This window comes from Mycteria americana, chromosome 1 (assembly GCF_035582795.1).
Source record: "Mycteria americana isolate JAX WOST 10 ecotype Jacksonville Zoo and Gardens chromosome 1, USCA_MyAme_1.0, whole genome shotgun sequence".
Taxonomy (NCBI): domain Eukaryota; kingdom Metazoa; phylum Chordata; class Aves; order Ciconiiformes; family Ciconiidae; genus Mycteria; species Mycteria americana.
Genome location: NC_134365.1, coordinates 165,077,899 through 165,103,948, shown reverse-complemented (window position 1 = coordinate 165,103,948; position 26,050 = coordinate 165,077,899). Strand labels below are relative to the sequence as shown.

Below are 26,050 nucleotides of genomic sequence, written 5' to 3'. Positions count from 1 at the left end.
TATACCTAAACAAACATACTTCTTCCAGTGTCCATCATATGTAGGAACACAGATGAAAGCTTAAGCTACTTATAGTTTAGGTAAATACAATGCTGACTGGCAGATGAAACCATCCTGAGTAAGCAACACCAATTATCTCAGCATCTTCAGCTGGCAAAGGATGTGTAAATAATGTCAAAGAGATCTACCACTCAAGACCCTCTCTATATTTGCCTCTGCACCAGTGCTATGGTGACCACCTGTCTGAAGGCTGTCCAAAGACGACTTCGCCTCCAGAGCTATTTCATCAGCTTCTAACCTGGGCTAACTATAAAGGCAGTCGTAGAATATAAAGTATGATTCACTTAAGGAACCCTGGCATCCAGAAGGTAAGAGATCTAAATCTCAGTTATCCTGTGGTTCCCCAATAGTCTATGAAGGGAAAGAAGCACCTCCATGGGAACGACTCATCCCATTCTCAGACAGGCATCTTGGCAAGGTCAGATGACCTCTCTCTGTCCTAATTTCTCTGCCTGGACCTTAAAAGGAGGTGAGGGTAACTAGTTCAAACTTAGACAGACACTGAACTTTTAAATGTCTAAAGTGAAGTGAGATGAATCCCGCTCCAAATGGCTGTGGTAGGAGAGGACCTGATTTACATAGAGTAGATTTATGCTGATTGACAAAAAAGTGAAGTGAGATGTAAGCTGGTTTAATATCCTAGTTTTGGCACATGTGGAGCTTTGCAGATGTTGTGCAAAACCTGTAAGGAGCCTGCAGCCTGGCTAGCATGCAGGCTGCCTTTGCGGCTCATCATTCAGCACCCAGTTGGGAAGGCGTGAGCCAAGGACCTCATGTGCAGCATGGAAGGGGTAGGACGGAGGAGGCTCTCGTCTCAACAATTCAGCAATGCAACACATTGTCCCAATCACAGGGAAAGAAATACAAAGAAGGAAATCCAGATTTGGCTCTGTACCACATTAAAAGAAAAAAATCTGAAAGACAGTACAAACACAGCATTTGAAATAGTATCAGAAATCTCTAAAGCCTTGACCTTACATTAGTCCTTCAAGAGCTAGTTCCAGAAGATACTCTTCTTTCACAATTTTTATTCAGAATAGTAAAGCTACTACTTATCTCAATGGAAAATATAAAATGGAACACAAGATATTCATCCCTCATGTCATGCGGGCTAAATCCCAAGAACATTGTTGGGCAAAGTAATGAATGCTCCCTTGCTTTAAGCAAGTAGATGTATGTACATCCAAGCAAAAACATAATGTTTCCCCCGAGGTTCACTGAGGAATAAAGACAGCATTGATAACCATAGTAGGACTGAAGGTTAAGATTTCACTTAACTGCCACAAATCCGTCTTGTTAACTATATCATAAATTCTATATTTCTACATTACTATGGAATATGAGTTCTGTATTCCTACAAAAGCACAAAGCAGGAACCCTGGGATATATTGCTGGGGGAAAAAAAAACCAACAAAAACCCCAAAACTCCCAAGGAACTGGATCAGAAAAAGCCTCCTTACACGGGGTTCCTGTGCTGAACTCAAAGAGGATAAAGCTCTCCTACCTTGCTCACTCACAGGGAAAAAAATGAAAGACTTGAATGTAGAGTGCTAGATTCTAGAAATGCATCATGAGCTGAAAATTTTGTTTTTCTTTTTAAATGCATTTCTTTCCTAGAAAGTTGAAAAACACAATTCTAGTTCTTCTACAATAGAAGATACACAATAACTAAGATTTGTTATTAAAAATATACATAAATCATAAAAACTAAATTTTTTGTCGTTCTGACTCAGGTTTTCTAAATCCTTTGTACCGATCATACTGCATATCTAAATGAGGTTTACTGGATGGGCAGGAGACAAAGTCAGAAAAGTTTTAGCGAAGAGACAGAAACAAATATTTTCTATCAACCAAGCAAATTTTCAATCCAAAGAGAAGGAAATTTTACGACGTGTAAGACTGAGTAACATTGATTCACTGCCGAGAGGCAGGCAAGACAGCAACAAACATCAGGTGCAGAAACTGCCTGCAGGGACAAGGAGGGGACTGCTGGGGACATGAAGGAGGAGGAGGAGCGTCTCATCCGAGGAACACCTGAACTTGTTAAAACCCTCAGAAAGCCTAGGGAAAATGCCAGGCACAGCAAGCTAGTCCCGCCGCTGTCAGAAATACCAAATAGGGGTATTTCAAAGTAAAGCTTTAAGCTTCTTCATGCTTTGTCATGTTCTGCGGTTGCAAGTTGTTGCAGCGTGCAGCAGAGCTCGGATGTGTGGTAGACCGCTGGCTGAGCTGCTTCTTCTGCTCCGGTTTTCATTCACTTAACTCAGTGACTCAGTAGCCAAGGATGGTCACAGAAAGAAGCATGTGAACCAAATCCACCGGATTTTGAATATTTGAGTAAGGCTGAAACAACACTGTAAAATGTGATTTTTTCCTCTGAATCCCTGTGAGGTATTGTCATGGTTTAGCTTCAGTCGGCAACTAAGCCCCACACAGCCGCTTGCTCACCCTCCCCCCTCCCGGTGGGATGGAGGAGAGAATTGGAACAGCAAAAGTAAGAAAACTCGTGGGTTGAGATAAGAACAGTTTAATAATTTTAATAACAATAACAATAACAATAATAATAATAAATTGTAATGAAAAGAAGAATAACGAGAGAGAGAGAGGAACAAAACCCAGGAAAAATAAACAAGTGATGCAACCGCTCACCACCCACTGACCGATGCCCAGCCAGTCCCCAAGCAGCGATTGCTACCCCCCAGCCGCCTCCCCCCAGTTTCTATACTGAGCATGACGCCATATGGTATGGAATAGCCCTTTGGGCAGTTGGGGTCAGCTGTCCTGGCTGTGCCCCCTCCCAGCTTCTTGTGCGCCTGGCAGAGCATGGGAAGCTGAAAAGTCCTTGACCAGTGCAAGCACTGCTTAGCAACAACTAAACCATCAGTGTGCTATCAACATTATTCTCATACTAAATCCAAAACACAGCACTATACCAGCTACTAGGAAGAAAATTAACTCTATCCCAGCTGAAACCAGGACAGGTATCAACTTCAGTATGTGATGGTCATTTAAAAAAATATATGTAACCACATCTGTAGTGGCAGAGAAGGAGCCTGGTGACTAAAACATGAAGGCTTAGACAGACATGAAAGTAGCCTGGATCTGCTTCCTAGCAGGGGGATCATCTTGAGGTAACAGGCTAATAGAAAAATAAATGGAAATGGAGATGCTTGCTGGCAAGAAGAAACCTAGAAAGCAGCAATGCTAACAAAAAGATGGTATAAAGAAGATAAAGCTGAATGAAAAACGCCTGAATATTGTGTGACATAAAAGCAATAAAGCAACAACACTTGGGCTTACTTTCCCAGAACCTGCCAAATCACATTAGAAACCTGCATCAAACCTGCAAAATCAATCAGACAGAAGTTAAAAAATACTAAAATTAAGGTTCTCTCTTAATTTTATCCTCTTCCACATAAGACCCGAGGCCTTATTCAGTGTGTGCTATCCAAATCCCATGCTGAAAAAAAATGAGATTTTCTTCTCAGTGTCCCCATGACTATCACCCTTAGTATTTCAGTGCTCCACAAAATTTTATTTCTGACAGCCAAGCTTGCTCCATGACCCTCTTTTCTTCAGCAGTGTGGAAATGGCCAAAAAGTAAACAGTCTTTCTTTCTTTTGCCTCTTCAATTACACACCTGCAGGAAATTAATACCTTCCTAATTCATTCCCAAAGCACCGTTAAAGTCTTTGATGAATAATTAAAAGTTTTTTGGAAAAAAAGTATTTATTTCTGGTATCATAGGCACAAAAGCACAGAGGAGAAGTCACAAGTAATCTTCATTTTAACATTTCCTTCTATCGCTGAGTACTCAAGTGTGCAGTTGAGTTGATATTTGCTTAATATTCGCCTAATATTCTTTGATATTCTCTTAATATTCTTTCAAAAGCTTAAAAAATCTTTAGGAAAAATAGTAATATAAGCAGTTATACTATCCCTTACCTGTCTTATTAGTAGGGGTCTAAGCAACACTTCTCCTGTTTGTACTAATAGGATATTCATCAGCAGTGAGTGCTCCTTGTATCGGACAAGCAATTCAACAGCAACGCTTGATGTGATGCTGTGATTAAAAAAGGACCAGTGATACCTTTTCGTGAATAGATGAAAGATTGCTGAAGAGAGGTAAGGAGCTGATTTACTGCTATGTTTTGCACTGGTGACACCAATACTGAAAGACATTTTTCTGTGCATTGTTTTGGTGTCAGTATACTAAAAAGGTTACCAAAAATGACCTAAAAGCAGGAGAAAGTGTCTTAAAATGAGAGACTCGAAGAGTTTGATTTCTTTGGTTTATCAAAACAAAGCTGGGTGTTGACTGCTTCATGATGACCAGCTGCCAGGTACTGAGAAGATCTTTGATCTAGCAGAGAAAAGGCTTAACAGAAATAATAGCTAGAATTTAACAGAGGACAGATCCAAATTAAAGTAAGGAATATATTGGAAACAGGTGCAACAAACTACCAAGAGAACTAATGAATTTTCTGCCTCTTCACATCTTCAAACCAAAAACAGATGCCCTCCTGAAAAATATGCTTAGGAAAAATCCAAGTGATTTCTCCCAACTTAAAAGTAAAGAAAGGAGCAGGGGGGGAAATACATGAACGGTAAAGACTAGATGGCATTAATTACCAGAGTTTCTGGCCTTGAAGCTATTCCTTAGCCTTTCTGTGAACCAGAAGTAGTTTCAGTTGACAGCAGAGGAATAGTGCGGTCCAGGAATTTTGACCTCCGCTCCAGATTTTGGCGAGAAGCAATCTCTAATTCTTCTGTCTCTGCCTCCGTCCCCGTCCTCCTGAGAGCCTCTCTCCCCCCTGCCCCTGCCCTCCCACGCCATCCCGCTCCTCTCCACACAGTTTCGCTTTCTCTTCTGGCACCCGTCCCTTCTTCTGTAGCGGGAGGCGGGTGAAGGGCACAGAAGGGACCAGGAACGAAGCGTTTTGCTTTCAGTTCTCCCATCACAAATAAAAAGCTTAAACTTAGAAGAGCTAAAAAGAGAAACTGGAAGGCAAACCCTCCCAGACGCTGCATTTCCAGTTGCCGGGGAGGATGGCAGGCACACGCGGTGCTGGCTAGGCGTGAGCTGCCCGGCATTTCTGTGGGGCAGTTTTAGCAAAATGGAGCATTTTACAGTTTTAGCAAATGCTAAAATTTTAAACAAACTAAAATTAAATTAACAAAAATTAACAAATTTGCTAAATTTTAAACAAATTTAGCAAATGCTCTGCCAGCATTCCCGGCTTGCTTTGCAGTGCGTCCTCCTCTCTTCTGCAGCACCAAGCACTGGAAGAGAGGATGGGGAGGCTCGACGGCTCATTCCCCCCCACCTCCTTCGCAAATCGCCTCTGCATGGTTTTTTCATGCCCACACCACACGTATGAAATGCAGGATGACCAAAGGCTACCGCTTCACCAGGCTACTAGAGATTGGTTTTGTACATAGGAGGCTCTGCAGAGCGGTACGGGTGCATCCATGCCATCGCCTGGCAAGCGTCAACGCGCACGCTTAACAGAGGTAAGTAAAATGGCATCATTGCCCTGAATCGCACCATTGGAAATGCCTCACTGCTTTTAAAAACAAAAAAAAAACCCAAGCTGAGGAAGACAACAGGGAATTTCAGGCCCAGCAGCCCAAACCCCTGGCAGAGCACACCGACTGGGGCAGTCAACAGAGCACCCGCGCACCAGCTGCGCTGGAAAGGTCACAAATGACATGTACAACTTGACGTCAACGGTGACAAACGATCTGTCATGAGCGACGCGGTCGCTACCAGCTCGACAAAGCAGCTGCCCGACGGGGAGCCTGGCGCCAGCAGCAGCCGCCCGCCACCTCCCGGACAGGGAAAAGGGAGAAAAAAAAGCTTTTTGCCGAAACCCGGGATCGAACCAGGGACCTTTAGATCTTCAGTCTAACGCTCTCCCAACTGAGCTATTTCGGCTGCTGCCGCCACTGGCCGCAAGCGATACCACTAAGCCGTCCTTCCCCACCCATCACCGCGCCGTGTTCCTGCGTGGCGGTTTAAATAAGACAGATGTTGTTACCCGTCCTGCGTTGCCGCGTCCCATGAACACCACGAACGAATTGATGACGGGTCTTTGCAAATAAAATTATGCCCTAAGGCAAAGACAAATACAGCAATAACACAAAACCAAATGTATATGCGCGTGCACAATACCTAACCTACATGCATTTAGTATCAGGATAAAGGTGTTTCGGCTGTGGCTCCCTGGATTATTTGGGGGGGGTAACAGGAACTAGAATATTCTGCGGGACTCAAGAGTGTTAAATTGGCAGTACTTTGCTTCAGTTTTCAGGGACTTTATTTTGAAGTCTGACAAATCCTGTACAGAGCCGATGTACCACAAGTAAACGTGAACAGAAAGGGCACCTCCATCCTCATTTTTCCCTGGTCTTGCTCAGAGACGCATGTTCCACAGGGGAACATTATGTCTCTGCATAAATCACAAAGCCTGACTAAGCATAGTTACAAGAAAAAATAGTTTACTCTCACATTGTGGGTTAGGCATTTATTTCAACAGGCGACTGGTATCGCACTCCCCTGGCTACAGGTCGAAGGCAGAGGATGCACCCGAGCGCACACATCAGCACGTGCGGCACTGCTGCGGGACACTCACGTCTCACGTTTGTGTTCCTTTGCACATCCCATGGCTCTGCACAAAGCCACCCGTGAGAGCATCCCCTATTCATGCTCCCTGCGTGCTGCGTGGGGAGAAACGGTGCTCTGCAAGATTGTCCACTGCTTCTTCCTCCACTTCGTCAAAAAAAGCCAAACCAACCTCTCTCTCTTCCACAGTAATAGAGGAGTTTAACAAATCCCCCCTTTTTTCCAATGTGGAAGAAGCAGCCTCTTCCCAAACTAGCCCTGTGAATATTTGGTGACATACACACCCATATTTCCTTTTACTTTCAGAGTACGTTTTTCTGCAAGCTGTCCCAGTTTTGGAAAGTCTCTTGTGAGCAACCACTGTTCTTCAAGAGCTGACATATTTTCAGAAGTCAAAATGATGAGGACTAGGCCAGCAGTTACTTAGTGACGGAAAACAAAAACTCTTTAACAAAAAATTTCAGTTAGGGAGAGGTTAAAAAAAAAAAATGCATACCATTGAACTCCAGAGGTGTGCCAACAACATACTGATATAAAATTCCATATTCTCATGATTTTCCATTGCCACTGGCAATGATTGTTTTGCTGACAAATGATGAATGTAATCACTTAATGAGCATGTCTCCTACTGATGTAGCTAACAATCTTGTGATCTTTCATGCCAATAAACTCCAAATGTGCGATGCCATAAGGTCAAAACACTATCGACTTTAGAGTTTTCATACATTACCACAGAAATCAGAGCTACTATGGATCATCAGGCTATTCTAATCTTCATTGGTTTCAGAAACCTGTGCTTTGCCAGGTGAAATGGAAACAGCAATGGAAATAAAAACTAAAGGTAATGCAAAACAAAACTAAACAAAAACGAAAGAAAAGGACAATTCAGTGTCAGATATAGTATATTTAATAAAACAGCCACTTTTTCCCCCAGCAAAATTTGGGGTTTTGTATGAAAGTTCCTCTTACTGAAAAGTAGAAACATATCAGCATTTCATGGCTATTTAAAGAGCAGAAGAACACAGTTTTAGCAAAATGGAGCATTCCAAGCCCAGCCGAAGCTATTCACAACTTTCTCCTAATGGGAAACCAAATTTGTGCTATTTTGTACCCCTCCAGAATAGGGGCTGGAGTAAAAAAAAAAAAAAAAAGAAATAATTTCACCCACAACCTTCCTCCTATATCTAGTAAAGGACAAGGTGGACAAACAAAAGCTATTTTCTAGTCCATCGTATTATGACAATGTAAACCAGCCTCGACTACAGCTGGCACCCCTGAATGCCAAGCAGCATGCAAACGAAAGCAAGCAGGTGCCAAGGCCAGACCAGAGAAAGCCTTGGAGAAGGCAAGGATGACCTCCACCACACAAACCGGGACCAATGCACACGCAAAGACCCCACCGGCCATGACTCGCAGGGCAGGGGGGCTGCAGACAGCCCTGCCTCAGCTGCCCGCTCAACCGTCTTCCAAATTCTTTCACTTACTGCTTGCAAGGGATGTGCTGAAGGGCAGGCTTGGTACAGCAAGGTAATGGGGTAGCAATGCGGGGTCTCCCTAATGCAAGAGGGATTTCACGAGCTGCTTCCTGAAGATTTGATCCAACCCACAACAGTAACCCCAAACTGACAGCTATCCCCAAATAATTTCCCAAGTGGGAGCCTCTCATCTGTGATGGAAGCTGGATAGAAACCCTTTGCTGAAGGCCAGCCCTTCTCCTTTAGATAGCTTTAGCAATTTAAGTGACACGCACATTTACTCCCTTTATTTTCTTACTGGTGTAACCTCAATTTGTTCTGTGACACAAACCTTGAGAAAAGTGGACTGAAAGACTGCTGTATTCACAGTATTTTACATCACTACCTTTGCCTTCTGCAGAAATGCTTCTTCATCTCTTCCAAGAAAAAAAAAAAAAAAGATAAATAAAAACTAAAGGCATTACACTTCTCCACATTAACAGTTCACTAGTTGATCCTTTGTCCTTTTCTTCCTACAGAAGCCAGAAGGCTAATGGCATATAAGCTGTTTTCTTTAACAGCAGAAAGACTTTTCCCTGTGAAAGGAATGCTCCTACCAGAGCACTCACTTGCTAAGGCAGCCTGATTTATAACAAAGTAGCTCAAAGCAAAAGCCTCCTAGATTAATTTTAATATATATATTTATATGTTTTTAAAATGTCCTTGTATGTATTTATTTGTGTGTGTGTGTGTATATATATAAAAAAAATAAAAGTAGGAACACCAAGCCAAAAATCTCAAACACTTGGAAGGATTAGATCTTCAAAAGCACTTAAATAAACTAGAAGAGTTTCCACTAAGAAATAATAGATCCTTTTGAAAAATCCACTCCCAGTAATATCACTTGTTTGGACAGTCACATAAATGTTAAAGCTTGCATCTTCAGCATCTAAAGATTCAAAACAACTTTCAAAAGATCTATTCAATAAACTAATCGCACACTACTGCTTTCTTCTGTGTATTTCTGATCTGATAACACTATCACAAGTTAATTGGTTTTTAATGTTCCAAAGACACTGTACCTATTTGTAATGTGTAAAATAGTTTAATAATCTATAATATCTATTCCTAAAATTAACGACACATCACATAACCAGTATTCCAGGATAAGCAGATGTGAAAGATACATGCTTTCATGCTGCTCACCCAGAGCAGCTGCCACAGTATGCATTAAATACAGCTAAAACGGGTCTTTGCAGTACTTTGGCTATTTTGGGTATTGATTTTTGTAAAATACAAAACAGGAAGATGGATAAGCAACTCTCTACATATTGTAAGGAAGCTGTATCTCAAGAAAATATAAACATTAAGGAAATATTTGAATGTTACCAGCAATATGTGTTTGACAGTGAAATTTAAGTGATTCATCGGTAGAAGTTTAACCTTAAGTACCTGGTAAGCCAAGTATTCTAATAGACTAGTACATAAAAAGTCCTGTAACTTCTGTCCTTCCCAAATGGAGGTTTTGACCACCAAACCAAGTATCAGAAACCTCAAAAATACAAGTGCAACGCAATTCTAGTATAGTATTATTATCCCACTTTGTCACAGAAAATTCACCTTCAGTAACACATTCCTAGACCTCAGAACACATACTTGGTGCTAAGTTAAGCCCCAACACTTACTGTTTAGCCTTCTTTTAAGATGCCTCTTACCAACCAAGAGTGGCATATTATCAACAGCACCGTGCAACACAAGAGGTGTGATGAAGTTGGGAGCGTTGTGGGTCCAAAGGCAGCACTACCGCCAGGCTATGGGTCAGTACTATTAAGTTTTATGTTCAGTTACTACCAAAACTCTAGCGGGGCAAAGCTAAGGCAAATGCCCCAAGCTCCATTCTTCCTGTGCAGAAGTCCTTTCCTTATCACCCCAAGCACATACCTGTATTTGAGACTTAACTCCCAATTTCCAAGAGACTTTAGAAGTCGCAGCAATTTCCAAGTACACCATAGCATCCTAGCCCTATGCTTCTGCAGCTCTACCTAGAGGCAACAGAAGGGTCTGGGACTGTGCCAAGCACAGAAGCTAAAGTGACAAAACCAAGAAGAGTTTTCCCTTCTATGTCTGCCACCTCAAAGCCAAAAAAAGTGAAGATAGGTCTTCCTGTATCCTGAAAAAATTAACAAATATAAAAAGAAACCCACCATCTACTTTTTCAACGTGTTTACTTAATGAAATCAGTTACAACATAATTTTTATTACTAAATCAACTTTGAAAAAGATTCATGGACATATTTCTAGAGTTGAAATTTCCTCGCGAACTTTACATTAAAACTCAAATATTGTTTCATCTTTAAAATGTAAAATGTTTGTCACCAAAAAAAGTTGTGAAACACTGCATTGAATAAGGTCTGCCAACGCACAATTCACAGGAAAAGAAGTGTTTAAAATTTTTCTGCATAAATAGCCTTCATATCACAGGAAATAACATCACTGGAATGTTAACTGTGTTACAGTATTTCAAGTTGGTTACAATTACAGTTAAGAAAAGGAAATTAACATGTAAAAGACAATAATACAGTAAAAAGATGACATCTCAAACAGAGCAAGGTTTACAAAAATGCTTCTGGAAATCTCAGCAAGAACAGCTGCTACTTCTTGACACCTTTCCCCTCCCCACCCCCCTTAAAAAAGGGCATTTAAAGTTATAGAGTAGATAACAGTTTAATCAGTCATCTACAGAAGGTAATACTGCACCAACAGAGAAGAGGACTGAACCATATGGGTGCCGTATCCAGCTTTTATCAACTGATTTATACTCTCCAGAAAATACAGCATTTTCCCCCTTGATTAAAAATAAAACATAACTCTTTAAAGTGACAAAAATAATATATTACACGGTAAAAACAGACTAATACAGATGAACGATTCCAGAACTAAAACAAATTTCATCGAAAGTCCCAAAAGCTGTAATTGCAATTAATTACTCTGAATTAATAAAGCAGATTTTACATCAGTTACACTAATTTATGGCATTATAAATATTCTTCACCCTGCACAGTTCTTTAAAATCAATAACTAGTGAGAATATAGTATTGCACCAAAAGCTGAAATTAACAGGTTCTACTTATAAAGTGCTGAAACCCTTCCAAAGTTGTGCCGTACTGTAGTTCTGTATTCATCATGGTTCTGTATCTTGAATACATTAAGAGTTCAGTGTGGCCACTTGATTGCAGGCTTCAAAGAAAATACTGTATGAGGTAGAATAAACTCCTTCAGGTTCTCTGCCACCCTACGGACCACTGAGCTGTGCAAATGGCTCTGTCACGGGAAAGGCCTCCAAAGCTTTCTCTGAGTTTTTCCAGTTGTGAAAGTTTTCTTTGTACCATTCAACTAGTACGAAGAGAACGTTGATGAGTCAAGCTGACCAGAGGTAACAGGGAAATTCAAATATTCAACAGATATCATAAGACTAACAACACGCTAATAGTTCATTATGCAAAATTTTAACCTATAATATTAAAAAAAACTAGTTTAGATTTTATAAATTCTTTATGCAAGACTTATTCTAGCATTAAAGAGTAATTCATTCTAGTACCTGATGCTACTTTATTGTGATTAACCTTTTTTTTTAAAATCAGGTAAATTCACTACTTAAAAAGCAGCCAATTTTATGTAAAATTAAAGTGTTAAATTAATTCTCTTTAGCTTCTCATTAATTAACCTATATACCCCCTTTCTCTCCTCCCATCACTTCTAAATCAATTAGTGTAAAAGGCATCCGTCTTACTTGTTTTCTTTATTCCTTCTTTCCAAGGCACTTTAGGTCTCCATCCCAAGTTATGCATTTTTTCTGAATTCATTGGGTATCTCAGGTCATTGGTAGGTCTGATGAAGTATAAAATGCACGTGGAAAACAATTTGGTTAGACCTTTTCATTAATTAGAGATGCAGTACCTCATATAGTCTTCAAACCAACATTAGGTATGCTTCAATTTTGAAAATTCCAAACAATATGAACAGATTGTATTGCCTTCAAAAAATACGTGGCAGTTGAGTGAGGCTACAACAATACAATTCCGTTTGTACAGTCAGCTACTTGGAATTGACTAGAATAAATATGAATTAATATCTTATTGGCATAAAAATGAATGCAAAACTCAAATCACTGCCAATGCAATTGCACAAATCAGTGCATTTGCAACTCTTTAGAGTCACTATGCAAACCAGTGTTTTCTAATATCAGCATTCACATTTTTCATCCTGAAAGCCCACAAATTTTCCACATACTTCAGATTTGAAATACATAGACTTCCAAAAGCGTTGTCATTACAGTGCTTCATTAGCTACGCAAACTTAGTAATACTGAATATGTAGAATCCCAGGCTGCAAGATTCAACACAAAGAGATTCCCTACATTTAAGCACGGCACAAATTTTCACTTCCACAATCTGGCAGTTAGGTAGTGTAGTCTAGCATTCCTGCATTACTGGCACTAGCATACTGAATAGTTAAGCTACATGTGCAGACACAAACCAGCTACTTACTACTGTTATAAAAACATGCTAATCTGGAGCAGAACTAATTTTTCCATGGCAAGTAACCACCATGACCTTCAAGTCGCTCATTATAGAATTAAATAATCATTAGTTAGGTATCTTAAGATTCTTTTCTAAGGCCTCAACAGTCTTTGAAATATGTATTCCTATGCGGTTAGTTTTCCCAAGCCCATTTATGTTTAAACATTGGCAGACAGGGCCCAATACACAAGAAGAAATATCTCAATCTGAATTACACTGAGATCTACTGAACACTCGCATCACATGAGCTAAAGGCAATTTGTTCAAAGTCCTGCGATACACTCAGGATTCTGAAGAATGCTTCCTTTTAAAAACAAAAATTAGTACATTTAAAGACACTTCAGTTGCCATGATAACAATCCAAATGTGAACAGAAAGTGAGAATTCTAAAGGCCATATTAATACTTAACTGCTGTCAGCAGATACGCCATTTCTAATCACTCTGGAGAAAGAGTGATTTATCTTTAGATAAATCTAAAGTAAGCAGAGACTCATTGTTGCTGCAGAAAAGAAATGGAGATAAAAGAACAGAGCCAAACCAAGCCTGAAATTAAGGACGGAAACACACAGCAAAAGCATATTTATAAAACCTCTCCACGTTTGCCGCCGCCCTAACTTCGGCACCTCAGAGTTTTAAGTTTTTAAGTTTTAAGCTGAACTTAAGATAGATTAAGCTAAAACACTCCATAGGTGCATATTTCTGCCTGTGGAGAGTAGGTAGGTCTTACCTACAAAGCACGTCTAAGTCTGAACTAGTCACATTAACATTAAAATACGAAAGCTAAACAAGAGACGATGGGCTTCATCTCACTCAAGTGATGTTGAATACAAAGCACTGAATAAACTAGCTACCCTTAAGAAAAGATTTAGCTGCTGTGTAAAACCTGTCCTTTTCCCAGAGCAGACTTCAGTAGTGAGAATTCTGAAGAAAGTTTGAAGACAGACAGATTAGCATATACACATTCCCCTTCAAGACATATACTCTGACCTAAAGATCCAAATAATAAATGGAAATCCTCTTTTGCTATAAAGTGTTCTGTATAGATCATAGATGTCAAATCCATTAGCAAAAAAAAAAAACAAAAAAAACCACCAAAAAACTTAAGAAAGCAAAACAGCTCTTATTCCCTCAAAAGTTTTCCCTTCTGCAGAGCAGAAACACTTTCACAAAAAACTATTTGGCAAGAGACCCAGAAACCTTCACGATAAAGCTACGCTGCATGTGCTTCACTAGTTTCTTACCTGTCTTTGACATAATCCATCCAGTATTCCATTTCAGATTCCGAACTGGTCTTCTTTATCTGTCAAGAAGAGAAACAAAAGAGACCTTATCGCTCTCTACAGCTACCTGAAAGGAGGTTGTAGTGAGGTGGGTGTCAGTCTCTTCTCCCAAGTAACTAGTGATAGGACGAGAGGAAATGGCCTCAAGTTGCACGAGGGGAGGTTTAGATAGGATATTAGGAAAAATTTCTTTACTGAAAGGGGGGTCAAGCATTGGAACAGGCTGCCCAGAGAGGTGGTGGAGTCACCATCCCTGGAGGAGTTCAAAAAACGTCTAGATGTGGCACTTCAGGACATGGTTTAGCAGGCATGGAGGTGTTGGGTTGAAGGTGGGACTAGATGATCCTAGAGGTCTTTTCCAACCTTAATGATCCTATGAAAAAAATCACACCCCCACATCTTGCAAAGTGTTAACATACATTTAAAAACATTTTTTGATGTTTTTAACAAGACTTAAGCCTGTTAAAAAAAAAAACAAAACAAAACACACAAACAGAAATGGTCTTTTGTCTAAATTGAGTTTTCAAACTACTGAAATTATCAAAACTATCTAGACTAATTCCAGTACTTCTCCTTCATTCAAGCACTGCCTAACCATTCATAATCAAATTGTTATATTTTAATAGTGCCACATTCTCAGACCAAAACTGAAGCAGCCAGCATGATTAAATGCCATTTGGTAGGGTTTTTTCACTATGCCAGTTATGTCCCAGTCGGGATAACCGATGCAGCAGTGCAACGCACAATAGCCTGTACTGCAAACTTACATAATACAGCTGCCACAGAAAGGGTAGCACTTCGTTCTGCTACAACTATCTTCTAAGACCCACCACCAGCCTGAGCTCTCTCAGAGCTACAAGAAGTAATTTATAGTAGAATTGTTCATATGTGCAATGACTGGTGAAGAAAAGCATCATAACTGTTTACTCACCAAATGGATTAACTCCTTAGCAAGCTGGGCAATGGACATCTCAAAGTTAGTTCCAATGTTATAAATTTCACCTGGCTTCCCCTCCTTCAGAACAGTAAGGAATGCTTCTACTACATCAGTTGCATAAAGGAAATTCCTTCTTTGAAGTCCAGAACCATGAATACAGCTTAAAACCAGGAAAAGGCAAGAAACTTTCGTTAATCCTTAAATAGAAGAATTCAATTTATTAGACTGTGTTTTAAGCAGTTTTGCTGTTAGCAGTTACCCGAAGGTACCTTAAGTAGCTGACATGAAAACAATCCTTTAGTTTTTTAAGGAAATCCTATTATTAAATCAAGTAATTCATAACTTAGTTATGAAATTATCACTTTATAAACCATACCACGTATTTATAACTGTAATTACAGTTTTATAGCACAAATACTACACAAAAAAGCAAATTACATACCATTTTCTGTTCTGTTGCAACAAAGATATAAACTTTGGAATAACCTAAGGAATTGAACAAAAAAAAAAAACATTACTCCACTATTTTAGAAGCTGTTACTCTGCAAAGAACGTGGGGCTTCACCAGTAAGTATCATTAAGTTATTTATTAAGATCCTTTAAATACTTTTACATTTTCTTAAGTCTAATCAAAGAATGCATCAAGTCTAGAAACTGCAAGGATTCTTTTATCCTGGTGTAAGCAGAGTATCTTTATACTATATTGTCTTTTCTGAAGTTCACAGGAAATCAAGGTGTTTGTGTGGGGTTGGTTTTTTGTTTGGGGTTTTTTTTTGGGGGGGGGGGGGGGGGGGCGGGTTAAGAGTGCATGCATCTGTTGTGCTGTAAAGCTTATCTTTCTGGTCAACCACTACATATCAGTAGTTACTAATGTAACATTTTTACAAAAGAAAACGGTTCCATTACTTTTCGCACACAGAAGTGCACTAGTCTAACTAGGGATGACTACTGCAAACAGTTTAGAACACGGTTTAAACATCCAGCAAGTTGCAGTAAATCTATAGCCAAAAGTACGAGTTATTAAAACAGTTAAATTTGGAAGAGAACCAATAGAGAAATTCAAGATAAGTAAATATGGATTAAGTTATAGCCACTAGCTTGCAGCATGAAGACCTACAATATTACGTTCAGCTACAAGCTTAGATCCGTTCATAATGTCGCACAAACTTTAGAATGGTCCTGCTACTGAGTTTTTAAACTGAAGCAATTACAAAGCTATTCCAATTCTTTTGATTTTGTTAACTTACTACTCTAAACATAGGAGCAGACATACTAGGTAAAACTAAACATCCATCTAGCCTAGTATTGTGTTTTTAGCAGTAACTAGAAGTGGATACTTGAGGAAAAATATATATAAGCTGAAAGCAAGGAAATAGCGATACATCCCCTGAATATACTCTTAACATCATGCAACCTGTAGCCAGACATTTCCCAAGCCACAGTTCAGTGAAACATATTTTAAAAACCATTGCTTATCCACCCGCAATAATGTAGGGAAAATAAATGTATTTACAAAAACACCCAACACATAAAAAGCAATGCAAATTAAAAAATATCTCACTAGAACTGCAAACTATAGCTACATTTCACACAAGCTCTGAACTCCAAAGAGTATGTATGATTATCGCTATCATTCCATCAGTGTATTTCCATTCACTAGCATAGCAGATCTTGGTATTGCCTACAAAGGCAACTCCCTCTCACTAATAACCATTTTAAATAGTTACCCCACAAGGTATGTGTGGACATAGGTAGAGAACAAGTCACTTTGAGCTACTTCGCACCATGTATCTGATTGCAATAGCTTCATCTTATCTATTTTCTGTACAGGTTGGAACATCTCTTTCTATACCAGACATATTGCACTCTCACAGTTTACTTTTTGAAATGTTTACCTTAGTTATTAAACATTCCTAATTACAGCACACGACATGTGAGTTAATGTAATTTGTAGGGGAACCCTGCCAGACACAGAGCAGTTAAATATCCTTTGGCAACTAAAAAAAAATTACAAAACAAAGTCATTGCAGTAAAATTCATGTAAATAACTAGAAATCTAATTGAGGCTTTACTGACAACCAAAAAAAACCATGTGTTCATTGTGCTGATGGCAAGACATGTTAGCGTGAGATCAAAGTATATAATCACAAGTAAGTGTGGACAAACACACTCGCAAGACAGTGCTTTTTTTCAAAAGTCAGACCATTCTTACGAGAAAAAAGTAAGATCATTACAACCCTAAATTATGGTATACTGAAGCTCAGAGTAAAGCATAGGTTTAACTTACTTTTTCTGGATACTGGTGTGGTCCATAAACATTACTGCTCCGTGTGATAACAACTGGGAACTTGAGAGCATTAAACATGCATGTGATTACATAAGAAAGCACATACTAGTAAAAATCTGTAGGCTTCTTGCTAATCAATAAATAATAAACTGACAGACCCACAGTGCTTATTCAAAAATCTGAAAGCCCTTACAAACATTAATGAATTAAGCTATCCTTGCTCCTGTCAAACAGGCAACGGCCTCCAGCCTTCTCAGTCTGTTAGAAACACCGTAAGTGACAAATGTTTGTAATCTCTCACTCTTGCTATGGAACCACCATAGGACATCACACACGTTTATCTGGTTGACTGAAGACTGGCTTACTACTTCTTATTCCAAGAAAGTGTTTCACAGTCATTAACATCTTATTGTAAGTCAGTTTTATGTCAAATGGAATATTGCAGAAGGACATGTCAAGAACAAAAGATGAAAGTATTCAAAATTTTAAATATTTTTCTTTAAACAAATCTGAGCAATAGGGGTTTTTTTCTTTCCTTTTTTTGCTTTCACTATAAGCCTAGTCTTAATACAATTTGAACTTTGCCTATTCCACTTCTGTGTAAATGGATTTCCTTCAAGCTTAACATTATTTTTTAAATTGCTAATATTCTCTTTGACCATTTTATCAAAGAACATTTTTACACATTACAGTTCAGATTTTCAAACAAATTTAAAAACACTTGATCTCTCCCCACTGTCTTGCAGTGCATCTCCACCAATAAGTGGTAGACATCCTCCAAACCATCCAAAGTACAAGACCAGCAATCAGGAAAGAGGTGGCACTGTGTGGACTACTACTGATTTTCCTTTTATACTCTTATATACGCAAGACAGACACTTAAGTATGAGCTTGAGTTTTTGAAGCTTGCATCAACTTACTCGGTACCTTTCCCAGTACGACTGAACAAAACACTCTGCAGCTGCTTTGGAGGAGGCATAGGGATTTGTTGGACGTTTTGGTGAGGATTCATCAAATTCCTAAAGTGAAAAGAAAAATTTGCATTACTCAATTTCTTTTGCTCAGATAAGTCTTAAAGTTACAAAAGCTGCAGTTGCAACCAAAATAAAAATCCCTAAATATCCAAGCAAACCAGTATGAGAAAGTCATCCTTCCACTTACAGCAGAAGACCAGTGACAAAAGACAGCCTATTTATCAAACACAGGAGGTGGCTAGAATAACAGCAGTAATATTTGTATACTTCTAGCAGAGTACTTCACAGTAGCAGGTCCTTAGATTTTTATCTCTTAAAATAATCGCTGTTGCCACAGGGAGGTTCAATTCTTTTCAGGTTCATGTTGCCTCAGAGTGCCATTGCACCACAGCTAGCAAATTGACCTTTCAGTCCTAAATAAAAGGAGTTCATTCTCCCTTTTCTATAAACTTTATTTCTATAAGAAAAGTAGAATTTCAACCCAAAGTCCTCCAAAGCAAGGCTTCAACAATTCTGACCCGTTCCAGAACAGGCAGCTTCATGGATACCCTGCCACTTCTATCGACTTCTCACTTCGGGGGGGCGGGGGGGGGGAACAGCACAATAATGAGCCAAAGAAAGAAGGGATTCTGCACTGCCTGAGGTGCAATTCATAACATTCACCTTAACACCTGATTAAAAGACTCGCTGTTCTTGTCTGACCTTTGCCTCTGAAATTAACTAACCCTAATTTACTTTTTGGTCTTCCTGCCCCCAAAAAATCCTCACTTCAAGAATTTCTATTATGATTCACACAGAAAACAACAAACAAATTAAACAAAAGTGCTCTTTTCAAGGCCCCAGAGGCAGAAAAAGTTCACTTGAAGTTGTCTCAGGCAAACCACTGGTCTACATGCAAGAAAACAACTTCCTTGGGTATCATAAAAGTCTACAGATCGAAGTTGTGTTGAAGGGACTGATAAAGACATTGCAACAATAAGAAAGCGCACATGACACTTCTGAAATACATTAATATTTTCATGGGTTATCGCACAAGACTCCTTGGCCATTATTTACGCCTTTAGAAAGATGAGCATGCATAATTTGTCTTTTTACTGAGCTAAATTACATTTCCTGAATTAAGGTCAGGCATAAATTGGCAAGAATCAAAAAGATTTCCATAGAACAAGAAACATCTGCATATTTCTTCCAGTAATACAGGAACTGTTTCCTGTTCAAATTGTCAGTACCTACAGTTCTGTTAGTATTTCAGCTAGAGTGTCAAACCAGTTCCCTGCCTGCCAAGTTCATAGTCAAGGTAGAGCAGGAATAAATTTAAAAAAAAAAAAGGGGGGGGGGGGGAAAACCCAACAACATACTGTGCGCAATACTGAAGTCTCATGATGCTCCAAGGCAAAATTTGTATAATACATTCCTTTGATACTATCTCTGAGGAGTATCCACATGTCGTCAAAGACCCCAATCTCACTGCTTTACGTAATACACATTCAATATAAAAGATGCTACAAAAAAAAAAAATTCAGGACAATTGACACTTAGCTTCCTAGAAACAACCAGTGCTTTTTTACAAGTCCCAGTACTGTCAGAAATAGCTTGAAAGGCATACATTTACAGAGGCCAAGGAAAGTTAGACTCGTTTTGTTTTCACTATTAAAAGCAAGTAAAGCTAGAAAAACCCTCATGCACTTTCAAACTCACCTCATCAGTACTACCTCCATATACTTCATCTGTACTAACGTAGACAAACTTCTCCACGTTGGCTTTGTGAGCAGCAGCAACCAGCACGTTAGTGCCATAAACATTCACATAGGTGAATTCCAGGGCATGCCAAAATGAAAGATCTACATTAAAAAATCCAGACAATGCTGATTAAATTTAGGCAAGACGTGGCTTCCTATTGAACCATAATATTAGAGGCTGCAATATAGACTGGGACTTTATCACTAGTTCTTTGATTGTCAGATAGCAAAATCATTATTAAATGAAGACACTTTCTACGCTTACTTGAAGACAAAATTCTTGCTCTCAACAAGAGGCTAGAATCATGAGTGAAAGCTTGTCGGCTATGGACGGTTCCATTTGAAATCGCATTATCTAACTTTATTTAAGTGGCAGCAGAACTACTTCCCCTCTCCACTAGGAAGGGCCAAGCTCAGTCAGAGAAGTTTCATTCAAAGAAAGTTGTAAGATGCAGTAATATATATACTTATTACTGTTAATTAACTAGCACCTGTTTTAATTCTTAGAATTGTCCCACTGACCTAATGACTTTGGGCTATCAAATCTAACAATTTTGAGAAGTATTTTCCTGGAGAATTCTTCAGGGATTTCTTCTCAAGATGAAAGGAGTATGGTAGTGATAGTTCTCATTAACGGTGTTAGTGAAGAGTGGTAATCTGAAATAGACACTTTTAAGTGTAATTCATTCTCTCTTTTTTTAGAATCCAAGCAGGATTCTGAAGACAGCTATGCCTAATCCTTTAGCTTCCACACTGTGTTTTTTCCTGCAAGGTTGGAGCCAATCAAGTAAAAACTTAAGACTATGTACAAACTCTTTTTCCATTGTCTTCATGACTCCACCTGTACACTGTCAGTTAAGTGTATGTCTAGATGGAATTTAAAAATGTAATGCAAAAAAATAAAAGGGGCATTACCATTTATGCACAATCAAAATAGACAACAGACAGATGAAGCACTTTTTAAATTAAGGCTGTGAACCCCTTCAAGCTAAAAGGGCCACTAGACCTTGAATCATGTAGTTTGTAGAGATAAACTGCATCCTTGTTTTATATGAAGGGAAGAGACAAAAAATATCAGAATATATTTCAAACAAATATACTCATGGAAGATACTACCAAAACATGCAACAATGCTCACCTACATGTGTCTGGGCTGCAAAATGAAAGACTATATCTATTTTCTCAGTTTCGAAGAGCTGTTTTATAAAATCAGGTTCACAGATGTCTCCCTAAACAGGAAAAAAAATCATTAACAAATTATTTTTGATAGAAAATAGTAAGTTTTCATTTGTACCAAGCATCACACAAACTATTACAAAGGAAGCACAGGATACAAATAGCACTACCAACTGAGTTTTGGGCAATTTATCAATGCCATGTCTAAAATAAGACCAGATATAAATTTAACACATTTTGAGCAATAGCCTCAACGAAACTTATTTCGGGATTTATATTACTATTTAACGTTAGAAACAGCATCGCCCCCAAAATGTACACAACAGAAGTAGAGTGTGTAGCTTGAATAACAAGGTTGAAATGACAAGTTCCCATAGCAAATAAGAGTTACTGGAGGCTGGCTAACGGACAGTGACACCTAGTGGCATTATAAAAGGTGAAGCGGACTTCCACTTCTGTCAAAACAGAGGGGTGGGTGTCTTGCAAGGATTTGGGGTTTTGTTGTTTGTTCTGGTAATTTTTTTTTAAATTGATATATTTAGAAAGGAGTCAGGCATCAACACACAAGCCATTCTTTAGTTTGACACAGAAGCAAACAGCAGCTTTTAAAGGTAAATGCAAGCTGAGAAAAAGCTTTTCATATTTATCTGCTGGCTCAACTTAAACAAGATAGTACCTGAGAACAGGTGTCTTGGGGAGGAAGACTTTTGTATTTTCAATAACAAGGCAATCAACTAAAAATAGTTCAAATGCACCGATGTTTCAAGAAGTTCCCAAGCAACAAGTCTGAACAACAGCCTCAAAGGAGTACTATATTTCAGAAATGGGAGGAAGATGAACTTATTTTCTTATTTCTCATCCCTGAACAGAACTGAAATGCTCCAGTAAATACAATTCTGGCTCATACATTATTTTGAACTAAATGGTTACAATTACTGACTTTTTTAAAAAACTGAAATTCAAACTTGATACATCTGTGCTGAGCAACAACAGAAATTGTGATAAAACTGTATCTTTCATACAGCCCCTTTTGCAAATTTTCTAAACTTTTACTTCTCTACATTCCAAAACAGGCTTCTTTTCTACAGCACCACTAGAGCATTTATCCCTCCTGCTCCCTCCTAAGGCCAGTATAGTGTTACAGTTCTAATTGTAGGACTTGTCCATCAAAGAGTATCTTTTCCAGTGCATTTTTTCCTATCAGTGCAAACTGCTTGGCTGCATACCAGCTGCATATAAGATCTGATCAACCTTCCTCCCCCCCCCCTCCCCCCCCAAAAAACAACCCACAAAAAAACCCAAAAACAAACAAAAAAGCCCCAACCAACAACTGAAAAGTTGAAATTAATTATACTGATGCAAGTTTTGTGAGAACATATTCCTACTCTAGCTCCGAAGCAGTATAGCTACATCACTCCTTGTTACTATCTCCCTGTTCCACATAGGGATCTGGCTGTTTACAGGATGCCTTCTAGAACTCCATGCTATTCCCAGCAATTAAATGTTAATATATATCCAGGTAATGAGTCTTTTCTACAGCATTCATACATTTCATATTACATACTGGAAACTGTCAAAAACATTAGGAAAAATAACCAAAACCCCAGTTTGGGCATGCTGAAGCTGCGTACATTTGCTTAGTAGACATCCCCTTTCCCCTTATGCAACTTTTATCCCAACAGTTCGGAGATAATCACTTACTGAAATAAAGAGATAGGTTCACAAAAATGTAAACAGCCATGGGGGTCACCAAACAGGCAAGGACAAGTTCAATTCCCAACCTTGCCTGAATCTAAGAGATATGTTTAATTTACATCTACCACCTCTGACAAAGTTGCCCTAAAGTTGCTATTTCAGAAAATTAAACTATATGCATTTCTCTGATGTCCTGCAACCTCAGGCAGCCCAGCTAGACAGAGAGATCAGAATCAATACTGACTTTCATATAGGAGAACCACCTCAGCATACAAATCCAGCAGTCAGAATGTCTGTCTGAACAATAAATCTGAATTCATCTCCTGTCTGAAGACAGAACTGTGGAAACAGTAAACTAATTTAATTGGCAAAATTTTAAGAAGAAAAGGCACGCCTTGGATGTTCCCACGAGACCCTGTTCCAAAACAGCTATGAACTACACAGCATCAAAAGCAAGAATGTAGCCTGATGTCATGTGCTAACAGAATAAGAAAGAGCATGTTGCACACCACAGAATATGACAAGTGGCAGTGTTTGAAGGTGCAAAATTTAAGATAGCATCAGAGAAGCATGGAGGAGCTGAATCTGAGTCCACCTTGTCCATACACCTATCAAAAGTGAAACAATCATCCCTAAAACCACTCATCTCCATAATCAGGCTCTTACCAATTCTGCACCTTTATTATACAATAAAACATATCAACTTTCAAAAGACTGCTTCATGTAAGAGACAGAACATACTGCATATTGTCACAGACTTCTGTCAGTGAAATATGAAGTCTATTAATAAAGGTAAACAGATGAAGTAAATGAAGTAAATGCTGTTACGTCCATCTGATTGTCACATACATTGGCATATTACATACACTGACTCATTCTTGACAATGAATTAGTAGAAGTAATTTCAACTTTACCATAAATGAAAGCAGTGGCTTCTAGTCTGGAGAGCTCTGGAGACCACATTACCTTGATAAGAAGGCATAAAAATCAGTAAAAAGTCAAGTTTCCTAGAAGAGAAGGCTTTATCACCTGGATAAACTTGTAGTTTTCCTTCTCAGAGACAGTTTCAAGATTCTTCAAGCTTGCACAGTAGTCGAGCTAAAGAGAAATACCCACACAATATCATTAAGTGGGCTTCGTGAAAGTAAATAAGCTAATTCAGATCCAACCTAATTACTAAAAAGTTTGAGAACAAAGTAAAAACTTCTTTCAAAAGAAAAGCTATTTTGCAAGCAGACATGATGAAGCTTTAAAAACACAAAACTGAAAGATATCCTAACTGCAAAAATTCTTAAACAGAAGTTTAGAACTTCCTTCAAACAAAAGAACAAAAGCTTCCTTCTTTATTTTTTTGCAAATATTTATTTGTGGTGGGCACAGGACTGTAAGCATGAATAGCAGTTGAATTTTTTTTTGTGCATAGGAACAAACAGATAGTCAAACAAAAATTTAATAAATAACAATAATCCATATAAATTTCAGCATGCTATAGATTGCATTAAAAATCATTTAAAACAGTTTTCCATATCAAGAAAGAAAACAAGCTACTTACCTTATCTAGATTTATAATCAGATAGTTTGGATAGTTTTTCACGAGAGAGACAACTACATGTGAAGCACTGCAGGACAGAAGAAAAACATAATTTACAATTGTATAGTTAGCTTTAAGGTAACAAAGAGATGACAAATTACAAATAAGTTTAGCAATATCAAAAGGCTTTGGGGGAAGGGGAGGCTGTACTCAGCTCTACTGAAGACAGGAGAAAGAGGAATTCATAGATACATTTTAAGATACGTCAACATTATTCTATTGATAATGCCTATAACTGCATACTGTTCAGAAACTAAAAATCAGATTAAAAGTTCATGCTGTAACAGAAGAAAGCAGCACTGCTCACAGCTACCTAAAAAAAACCCCAAATTGTTATATGCTACATTCAAGTGCCATTCTAAAATACTTTTATACTCTTAAGTTTATACATTAGGTATTCAGGAGAACTAAACAGCCAACTCTCCTAACTCACAATACTGACTCCCAACACCCAACTCTGCTAGGGGCTGCTGGGTGTAAGAAGAAATAACAGCCTGACTACCAGGTGGCATTTCTCTTTGGTACAGTCTTGGGTACAAGAAGCTCACCCCGAGAGTTCACGTTTGGCAGGGCTTATTCGCATCTCCAGCCCCCCAAGCTGGGGGGTGCACGCAGAAATCTAATCCTCTCACCGCTGCAGACTCTGAGCACGCTGACGGGCTCAAGCTTAAGATGGACCTGAACTTTCTCTGCCTCGAGCAGAGCCCACAGCACTGGGGAGCGGTGCTGAGAAACAGCAGTTGGCTCAAAGCACGGCCACCCCCCTACCCCTCCCCGGCTGAGGCCCGACTCCCGCCGTCAGCACTAGGAGGCCCCTTCACCGAGCACCCTCTCCCTCACCACGGGCGGAGGACAGCCGGGCAGCAGCCCAGCTCGCTCCCCAGCACTTACCGCCTCAACCGCCGCGACACAGGAGAGCCACGGGCAGCCCCCGAGGCGAACCCGGCCCTGCAGACACGGCTGCGCCCACCACAGCCTGCGCCTGAGCGAACGCGGCCCGCGCCAGCCGCGCCACTGAACCGGCCCAGGGAGGCGGGCAAGCGAAGCGGCACCGCGGGACCCCCCCCGCCCGGGCCGCCGCGTCCCACCCGCGCCCCCAGAAAAGAGACCGGCGGCCCCCGCCCGGCCCAGCGGAGAGGCGAGCCCCGGCCACTCACATGAACCCCGCGCCGCCCGTCACCAGCAGCCGCTTCTCGAAGACCGGCAGCTCCGCGGGACCCGGCGGCCCCGACATGGTCCGCGCCGCGCGGCGGCAGCCCTTACCCCCCCCGCCGCTGCCTTGCGCCGCGACCTCAGGACTGCGCATGTGCAGCAAGGTACGGAAGCCGTAGTTCTCCCGGGGGTTTCACGGGCAGGGCCGCAGCGACTGCAAGAGCCTGCGTGAAAAAACGCCTTCCTCTCTCCCCGCATGCCCGAATAACGGAGCTCGCCGCTTCCGAAGCGAGCGGCAGCGGCGCAGGGACCAAGACTTTGCCTCCGCCTTCAACGGCGACCGTCGCCTTTTACGACGCTGGGTCTCAACTTACGGCCGAACCCAGCAACGGACACGTTGTAGCAGGGGAGGTGCGGAGCACGGTGGCAGGGTGGCAGGGGAGGGGCCGGCTGTTTTGGCCCCGCCCCCCAGGGTGGGCGCGCGGCTCCCATTGGCTCT

At 40.0% G+C, this 26,050-nt stretch overlaps 1 protein-coding gene and 1 non-coding gene across 4 annotated transcripts; both read right to left on the bottom strand.

The window, feature by feature from the left end:
• Window positions 1-5,925: 5,925 nt before the first annotated feature.
• TRNAF-GAA (transfer RNA phenylalanine (anticodon GAA)) lies at window positions 5,926-5,998 on the bottom strand. Its single transcript has one exon. It is a non-coding gene; the product is annotated as a tRNA-Phe (tRNA).
• Window positions 5,999-10,360: 4,362 nt separating this feature from the next.
• Window positions 10,361-25,929, bottom strand: TGDS (TDP-glucose 4,6-dehydratase). 3 transcript variants are annotated; one of them, XM_075526861.1, is made up of 12 exons: window positions 25,580-25,926; window positions 24,361-24,427; window positions 23,838-23,906; window positions 21,076-21,166; window positions 19,897-20,039; window positions 18,145-18,243; window positions 17,225-17,284; window positions 15,380-15,423; window positions 14,932-15,097; window positions 13,962-14,020; window positions 11,930-12,027; window positions 10,361-11,532 (listed from the first exon to the last, which is right to left on the bottom strand). In XM_075526861.1, the coding sequence occupies exons 1-12, from the start codon at window positions 25,807-25,809 to the stop codon at window positions 11,432-11,434; spliced, it is 1,227 nt and encodes a 408-aa protein (XP_075382976.1). In that variant the 5' UTR covers window positions 25,810-25,926; the 3' UTR covers window positions 10,361-11,431. The 3 variants fall into 3 exon arrangements, with proteins under 3 accessions (XP_075382976.1, XP_075382983.1, XP_075382994.1); XM_075526868.1 differs by having other exon boundaries at window positions 25,557-25,833; XM_075526879.1 differs by having other exon boundaries at window positions 11,428-11,562; window positions 25,580-25,929.
• Window positions 25,930-26,050: the final 121 nt, after the last annotated feature.